At 51.0% G+C, this 8,540-nt stretch overlaps 3 protein-coding genes; 2 read left to right on the top strand and 1 right to left on the bottom strand.

Annotated features, from left to right (window-relative positions):
- Positions 1-1,910: 1,910 nt before the first annotated feature.
- On the top strand, positions 1,911-3,065 carry RCC_09852 (related to transposase; the record flags this gene model as incomplete). Its single annotated transcript, XM_023775091.1, has 1 exon — positions 1,911-3,065. One exon carries the CDS (start codon positions 1,911-1,913, stop codon positions 3,063-3,065), a length of 1,155 nt encoding a protein of 384 aa, XP_023630859.1.
- A 227-nt stretch (positions 3,066-3,292) lies between these two features.
- On the bottom strand, positions 3,293-4,205 carry RCC_09851 (uncharacterized protein; the record flags this gene model as incomplete). XM_023775090.1 has 3 exons in its annotated part: positions 3,293-3,719; positions 3,775-4,084; positions 4,145-4,205. The coding sequence occupies 3 exons, from the start codon at positions 4,203-4,205 to the stop codon at positions 3,293-3,295; spliced, it is 798 nt and encodes a 265-aa protein (XP_023630858.1).
- A 185-nt stretch (positions 4,206-4,390) lies between these two features.
- On the top strand, positions 4,391-6,275 carry RCC_09850 (related to kinesin light chain; the record flags this gene model as incomplete). XM_023775089.1 has 3 exons in its annotated part: positions 4,391-4,493; positions 4,547-4,697; positions 4,748-6,275. The coding sequence occupies 3 exons, from the start codon at positions 4,391-4,393 to the stop codon at positions 6,273-6,275; spliced, it is 1,782 nt and encodes a 593-aa protein (XP_023630857.1).
- Between the last annotated feature and the right edge of the window lie 2,265 nt (positions 6,276-8,540).

Here is an 8,540-nt window from a genome sequence, read left to right as displayed (position 1 = left end):
GTGGGCCTTGAGTGCCATTCATGCCATCCCGCCCTGATAGGCCATTCTGGCCTTCTGTCCCATCTCGGCCCGGTTTCCCTCGTGAGCCTTTCTCGCCATCTCTTCCGTCTCGTCCATCTCGCCCATCCCGTCCCCGTTCTCCTTGTAGTCCCCTCTCACCAGCGTGTCCAGGGTCGCCCTTGGGTCCTGGAGGTCCTATCTCGCAATGTCCGGATTCAAGTCCGCGAACACGCTCTTGAAGGCAGACAAATTCGTTTTCAAGCTTTCGAAGCCCCGCTGAGGCCAAATATGAGTTGACTGTATCCATGCTTTGTGCCCACAAAATAAACCATTGCTTCACTTTAAAGAATCAAAGAGCCCAAGTAGCGACAGCACAGCTGTTGAAAATATGCACACTAGCATACATTGCATGTCAACAGCAAATCGAAGCTCCTCCCAGAAGCCGGTGTCTAGGATGCGCATTCATTCACCAATCGAGGAATCAACACTGACGGTCGATGCCAGGTTGCAAACAGTCTGGACTGTGTCGATAGGTTCGAATATACCCAAGAGATGCCCCGATGTCGTCCACTTATAGCCGATCGAGGACGGACTGCCACTAAGAAAGTCGCCGATACTGCAGATTGACCGATGATGCTGCCGATGCTAAACTGAACTGTCTTCGGTGCCGTGCTTCAGGTGCGTGCTCCTCCAGCTGATACTGGTGTACGCGAAGGGCATTCCGCAAGTGCTGGAGCGCCATCGGCGTGCTATATGTCTGAGGCTCCCTCTCCCGTGAACCTGGTATACAGTAGCCCGCGCTGCATGTCAGTCGTGATCTGCCATCCTACGTTTGATGCATCTCGTGACAGCGCTTGGCCGGGCGACAGGATTGAGTGTGGGAGCAGTGGCGCTGCGCACGCCGCCAAATATCGGAGTCATTGCTGGAGGCGTACAGTTWCGATGCTGCTGATTTGTCAGAACGAATCGCACCGAACGTCAGCATGTCGTGCGACATGTGAGCGCCAAAGGCTGTTGCTACAACCTGGCACTCAAGACCTCGCTTGCCTTCAGTGGCATGTCCACAGAGTCGAAAAGTCTTGGCGTCACGTGAGACAGCATCGCCTTGCGCTAGGAAAGCTCGCTGTCAAAAGAATCAGAAGCAGAAAACCAGGAACCAGTTCCAGATTGCGGGATTCCGAAATGGCGCCAACGGATCCTTTCGGGAAACGCCTGCCAGAGAACCTGGAACACGATGGCGGCGTTTCATGACGGTCCATGTGTCGCGTCCCAAAATAGCTCGAGGGGTGTTGTTCGTGACGAGCTCGCCACCCCTCTTCCCCTTCTGAAACGACCTGCCCCTCCCAACTCGACTTGATGGTCACACAGTGAACTCTTCGACCTCAACCATCATGCCGCCAGTGCGTGTGCGCAAGGCGCCACGTTGTATCCTCACAAAGCATGGTGATGGCACGACTGGCACCGCTCCTCATACTCCCCTTCATCTTAGCTTCCTTCCTCCCACCACGCTGTGGTATCGTCTGCGTGGACGGCCGACCAGGAGAGAGAATGCCATCAAGCAGCAGTATCTCGCTCCAAGAGAGGAGAAAGCTCTTGTGAAATTTCTCCTACGCATGTCCAGCGCCAATCGTCCGGTACCAGTGAAATTTCTTCGTTCACTAGCACAAGTGATTCGACGGCAGAGGTCTTCCGCATTCCAAGCCTATAGTGAAGACGACGACATTAAGCTTCCTGGGWAAAACTGGCAGCAAGGCTTCTACAAACGTCACCCAGAGCTGCRAGCTCAAAGGTCAAAAGCAATAGCATGGGATCGACACGAGGTCAACATCTATGAAAAGGTAGCAGAATGGTTTTCTGTGATCGGGCAGGAGCTGCATCACCCAGCGATTCTTCAGGAAAACGTCTACAACATGGACGAGACGGGAGTCCTACTCAGTGTACTAAATTCTCTCAAGGTTCTTGTAGGCAGTAACGACTTGAGAAAGCATAGAGGTGCAGGCGTTCAGCGAACACTAATCACAGCAATTGAATGTATCTCTGCTGATGGGAAATGTCTCGACCCACTAATTATATGGCCGGCTGTGGCGCATCGGAGCACGTGGACAGTACATCCTACGCCGGGATGGCATTTCGCATGCTCAAAGACTGGGTATACGAACTCAGAAATCAGCCTCTACTGGATCAAGAATGTGTTTGATCCTCAGACACGTGAGTGCGCGAATGGTAGTCCTCGAGTGCTGATCAGTGACGGTTTCGGTACTCACGAATCGCTTGAAATCCTGACTTACTGCTTCGAACACAACATCATCTTAGGTCGCCTGCCTTCACATACCTCGCACAAGCTGCAGCCGTGCGATATCGGTGTGTTTGGACCTCTAAAGACAGCATATCGTGAGCAGGTTGAATTATTGTACCGTCAGGGATCGAATGCGATAAGCAAGCAACACTTCACTCTCCTGTATAGCCGCGCACGTCAGGTTGCTGTCACATTACGAAACGTTCGCTCAGGTTGGGCAAAGGCTGGTCTTTTCCCATTCAACCCCGACAGAGTTCTAGGTGATATGCCAAGGCCAGTGCTGGAGCCACCCTCTTCGCATAGCGTCGTGCAAAGCGAATCGAGAGTTGATGACCTCAGCCTTCCACTTGAGACCCCTACCACTGCAACATTCTTAAGCAAGCTACGATGTCGAGTGGAAGGTAGCATTAGTCCACTTGATGAAGACTCTAAACTCTGTATCCAGAAGTTGGCCAACGCAGCGGAGGGTGCTTTTGCTGAGCGTGCCCTCTTATTAGACGAAAATCGGGTGCTGTTCGAGCAAAACAACGAAAAGACAATCAGACAAACGACGAAGACGACCGTTGTCGGTAAGGCTAAGATCATGCGATACGAAGATATTGTGGAGGCGCAGAGCAAGCGCAATGAAAGAGAGCTGAACAAAGCGAGAAAGAAATCCGGGGAGAGTACGAAGAAGCCGGGTCGGTCACGCGGGAGCGAAGCGGAAGAGGCAGAGGCTCAGATCGCAGCTATGGGACTCTCAGACTACTGCTTAGTCCTGCAGCTGTGACAATTTGCTTAATGATGGGATGTGGGTGCTCGGGGGATGTATGATAGATAGAGATGGCAATTGCTTCGAAAGACAGCCCTCTAATTTAGCATTCACCTTGTTATCAATAAATTGAGTTAAAACATGAGACAGCACTACGATGGAATGTTTCTCTCGTGCTTCATGTGCGCTGTGCGATCATCGTTCTCCACCTAGATCCAGATTGCATCTCTTTTGCATGCCTCGCTTTACGAGGATGCTGACCCATTGGTATGAGGACTACCAAAGGTCACATTACTAATAGGAGCGTGGCTGACCCCGATACCGAACCCGCCTGTGATGGATGCAAAAGACACATTCGTAGTCCCCTCTGCTCTTGCACCGAGCTTCTCAATCTTTTCATCCTGGAGCATCGACTGCAGCCGAGCAAACAAGGCTTGGCATACTTCTAGTGCGACCTTTTGCTCCGACAATTGTGCCTCCGCACTGATTCTATCATCCTCTTCGTCATCACTTGCTAGGCTAGTGTCTGTCACGGTCAGCTCCGTGAGAGACTGGCTGACCTGTGCGATCTCGCCATCGCTCCGTCTTGCGACAACATCCAAGTCGGTACGACTGGTGGCAATTGTATTCTTAAGCTCCTCCGTCATATGACCCGTCCTCAGAGAGGAATACCTGCGCGACGTCAGCTCTCGCAGGATGGTCCCAGACCGAGGATGTATGGACAGACAGTGTTCCCATCCCGGCTACTGAGGAGCAAGCAAGTTTGCAGCTCTGCAGATGCTCCGACATGGCCCTGATTTGCCTCTCCTTGAAGAACCCGACATTAGCGCGGTCTCGCCATGACAGGTCTCCGTCGCGCGACCGACGGGTCCATCGCTGCAAATCGTTCCGGAAGTTGTCACAGGCCGATCCGCAGGTCTTCACTGCATCCTTCAACTGCTCTGCCAACGCCAAGCCGAGCGAATGCCACTCAGGCTCTGGTATGGCTTTGAGAGACTCGAGGGCCAGGACCGCAGAATGGAGATCCACTCGAAGGGCTTGAATCGTTTCTGGCGCGTTGGTGATCCGCTTCACATCGTTGATAAGGACGCGCGTACCGTGTAAAGCCGGAACAACGATACCAACAACTCCCACCGCAATGCTAAAAGGATCGGCCATGATTGAATTGTTTGGGGCGGGGTACTACTCGAGGGAAAGATGGAAGTCGAGCAATGTCAGCCGCGAATGCCAGAAGTGACAGTGGCTAAGTCTGCACGCGGATGCGCCACCTGCAGCGTGACGCAGCCACAGCCTTGTCCACCACTGACCTTCTCCTGTGCGATCCGTATGATCACGACACAACCATGGCGCAGGGGAGTGCGACAGTATCGTTCGAGCGGATCGTCGGCGGCATCGGCATCGGTGTGGCCAACGCGCCAGTCACGACGATGATCCACCTCCCGCCTGGTAAGGAACCCGCCTGGCAAACCGCACAAAACACTAATCTCCATGCCCGTCAGAACGCGTGGAGATGCCGCCGAGCCCTTCTTCGACCGTACCCTTCGTCCACGACCCGGACTATATCGACCGGCCCGCGATTCGCGACGAGATTTCGAACAAGCTATCGGGGCCGGGAGCGAGGGTAGCGCTCGTAGGGCTGGGAGGGGCAGGGTCCGGCATACCTCACCCTTAAACAGACACACGCTGAGACAAGTACACAGCAAGACCCAGCTCGCCGTCGAGTACGTGCGAGGCGTGCGTGTACAGTCGCCGCAGACATGGGTGCTGTGGCTGTATGCGGGCACGGCGGCGCGCTTCGAGCAGAGCGTACGGGACATCGCCGACGAGACGAAGATCTATGGCAGGCGCGATCCGAAGGCGAACGTCTTCGAGCTATTTCGTAACTGGCTCCGCGATGCGAAGAAAGGCAGATGGGTGATGGTGCTGGACAATGTAGATGATGCCAGCTTTCTACTCACACCGCCGGGCTCCGCCGAGGACGGGCAGTCGAGACGACTGATCGATTACATACCAGCATGCGAACACGGGTCTGTCCTGATCACGACGCGTGGCAAGAGCGCGGCACGCCGACTGGTGCCTGGCAGCCAGATGATTGAGGTGTCGCCGATGGAGAACAGGTATGCGCGGGCACTGCTCGAGAAGAAGCTAGGTGTGGAGGAAGGTGGAAGCTATGAGCAGCTAGCAGCGGCGCTCGATTTCCTGCCGCTCGCGATGGCGCAGGCGGCGGCGTACATTCACGAGAGGAGGCCACGGTGCTCGGTAGAGCAATATCTCCAGGAGCYCGAACAGAGCAGCAGATCGAGGGCGAGTCTCCTACGGCGCGACGAGCGATTTCCGGACCGAGAGTACGACAAAGCGAGCAGCTCGATCCTGGTGACGTGGCAGATCTCGTTCGAGCATATTGCAGAGACGAGACGGTCAGCGGCCGACCTTTTGTCGGTAATGAGCTTCTGCGATCGGCAAGCCATCCCGGAGATCCTGGTACGAGGCAACGATGACGTTGAGGGAGTCGACAGTGGCTTTGAAGACGACGTCACGATGCTGCGCAACTTCTCGTTCATCTCGGCTACGACGGATCGGTCGAGCTGGGAGATGCATCGGCTGGTGCAGGATGCGATGCAAATGTGGCTAGAAGATCGCAGCAGATACGAGCAGTTTCAAGATTCCTTCCTCTACCGCCTTAATCAGTCCCTTCCGACTGGCGGCTACGAGAACTGGGCGAGGTGTCAGGTCCTTTTCCCGCATGCAGAAGCCGCAACAAGGTGCGAACCGTCAAGCACGGAGGGTGTGTCGGACTGGGCGGCGGTCATGTACAACGCGGCATGGTATGCCCAGCTGAAGGGCCAGTGGGCGCAAGCAGAGAAGATGGCGGTAGCTTCTTTGCAAGTAAGAGCGACTACATTCGGCGAGGAGGACGAGCGAACAATAGACAGCACAGCGATGCTGGGAGGTATAGTGCGGGATCTAGGGCGATGGAAGGAGGCAGAGGAGTTACAGATGAAGGTGATGGAGATGAGGCAGGCGGCGCTGGGGCCCGATCATGCCGACACGCTGACCAGCATGGTCAATCTCGCCGCGACGTACCGCAATCAAGGGCGGTGGAAGGAGGCCGAGGAGCTGCAGTTACGAGCCGTTAAAGGCATGACAAGGATATTAGGAGAAGACCACCCCGAGACAGTCTCTGGGAGCTTAGGGTCTACCCATCCGAGAGAAGCATATCGGTATTGAACCAGCGTCCAGCAGTTGGATTCCTGGTCTAGAATATCTTGTAACTATAATACTTCCTTTATTCTTCCTTTTATCAGTTTCGCTTAAGCTGCGTAGATAGACATATAGATAGGTCGGATAACTAGTAGTACAGTTTTGTCGTTAGACAGGAAGTACGGTTACTTATTACGCACTTGCATTTTATAAACTATGCAGATACATAGACAATAAAATATGTAGCTGTAAAGATTGGAGGACTTGCATTCCTAGGGAGGGCTTTACCTGTTTGTTCCTATAGTTAGCACGTTATAAGGTCTTAAAATTAAAAGAAAAAAAGAAAGCCGTACTAGCCTCGGATGCTTGCCCTTTTTGCCTTAATAGGACGAGCAGAGGTGCTATTAGAAGCAAAGAGCCTAATAAAAAGTACATACTTGTTACTAATCTACTACCTTCTTATTCGCCGAGTAGAAGAGATTATACGTAGAAGCAAGGTGGTTTTTAAGATAATCTTCGCCGCTAAAGGTAAGTCTATAACGAGTAAAAGGGCAATCGTATATAGAGGTGTTGCTAGAAATTAATATAGGATCTAGCGTAGTAAGTCGGTCTCTAAAATAAACACCTTCGATGTAGTTCCGTAGACTCCTTAACTAGATATAACGAAACTGCCTCTACTTTATTAAAAGCATTATGTCGTAGAGGCACTACGGGCATTAATTACCGTCGAGACGGTCGGTACTAGGTTCTAGTTCTATATCGGCGTCCTCGGAAAATGTATAAACTCCTCGCTACCGGGCTACTTATTTACGTTAGTATAGACCTATTATCGTAGTTAAGGCTACTACTCGCCGTTTAACGACATCTACTAGCGCGAATTTAGTAACGTCGTCGTTCCTATAGAGGATTTCTACGAGCCGAGAGCGTTCGTTAAATTKATAAGACTTTAGTTGCTATAGCGGTTAAGAAGGCACGTTTTACCCCGTCCTCTACCGGTAAATCTTACTTATACCGACCGATGTAAAATGCTCGCTCTATCTTACTACTAACATCTCCCTTCCCGTCCTCTTTCTTACCGCTAATAGTTTCTTCCGAGTAATAGATAAAGGCTCCCCGGTACTAGCGTTATATACTCGTTTTAGGGTACTATAGACTTAGATTAGATTTTGTTATAACGAGGCGACTTCCTTATAGAGAGAGCGGACGGCTAGTTAACTATCGATATCTCTCTAAGTTAGGCTTTTAACRATTTCYRATATACGGGGATCGCGGGTTAAACTAAGGTAACCGGCGAGATTTAGTACCTAGTCTTAGGACGCTATACTAAGGAAAGCGGACTCTATRTCGCTCGTAACTATTTAGTTCGTRTAAAACTTGTCGTATATATCTAACCTACTATAGCCTATCGTACGGTTGCGTACCGTAGCTRTTATCCGAGCTATAGAGGATTAGCGGTATATTCCCTCCGTTTCCTCTACCCGTGTCCTAAGCTTACYRTTAATCGCTTCCCTAGCTCCGCGTCGAATCTAGTAGAAGCGGAAAGGGTCTTTAAAACCTAGCGCTTTACTAAGTCGCGCGTTCGATAAGCGAGCTTTAGAGTATTTCTATACCCGATAGCTCGCGTTTGAACTTCGAAAAAGGGGTATCTAAAGCATTTCCGGTTTCTACTCGAGCGGTATAGCCTATAGGCTACGTTCGTTACTTACGTTAAAAGAGTAAAGGTCCCGAGCGTCCGTTATCTATAGACTTTAGAAAGCCCGGTCCGCGAGGATAAGAGCAAGGATATAAAGGATCGGGTAGAAGGAAAGATTATTATCCCGCTCGTAGAACGYATACTTCGGACTATAGAGGGTAAGCTRCTATTCTAACTCGAAAACGGGACAACGTACGCGAGACCTTAGTTCCGGAAGCCTTTTATAAGCCGAAGGGTTAAGATTATAATAAATATATGCTCGTCTTCTCGCTATAAGTACTTAATCTTAAATAGTTAAATGTCCTTATACTTTAGAGAATCTACGATAGGTTTATAAGAAGTGTATTAGCTAGGAAAGTTGCATTCGTCTTCGTTAATTATGTCCCGTCTAACATACTTCTTATTTTTAATAAAAGCCGATAGGAGGCCCGACGTATACGCTATAAGTAGTAGTAGAAGCGGGAGTGTTAGAAAGTGCAGTTATAGAATAGCTGTACATCTAACATAACAGAGAGCTAAGTAGCTATAAGGTTATATAACTCTATATAGGGTAAAATCTCTTCTTAGGAGATAGAGACACATCTCTAGATAATTAACTT

Source organism: Ramularia collo-cygni, assembly GCF_900074925.1.
Source record: "Ramularia collo-cygni strain URUG2 genome assembly, contig: RCC_scaffold19, whole genome shotgun sequence".
NCBI lineage: Eukaryota > Fungi > Ascomycota > Dothideomycetes > Mycosphaerellales > Mycosphaerellaceae > Ramularia > Ramularia collo-cygni.
The sequence above is the reverse complement of the archived record's forward strand: the minus strand, read 5'-3'. Positions and strand labels throughout refer to the sequence as shown.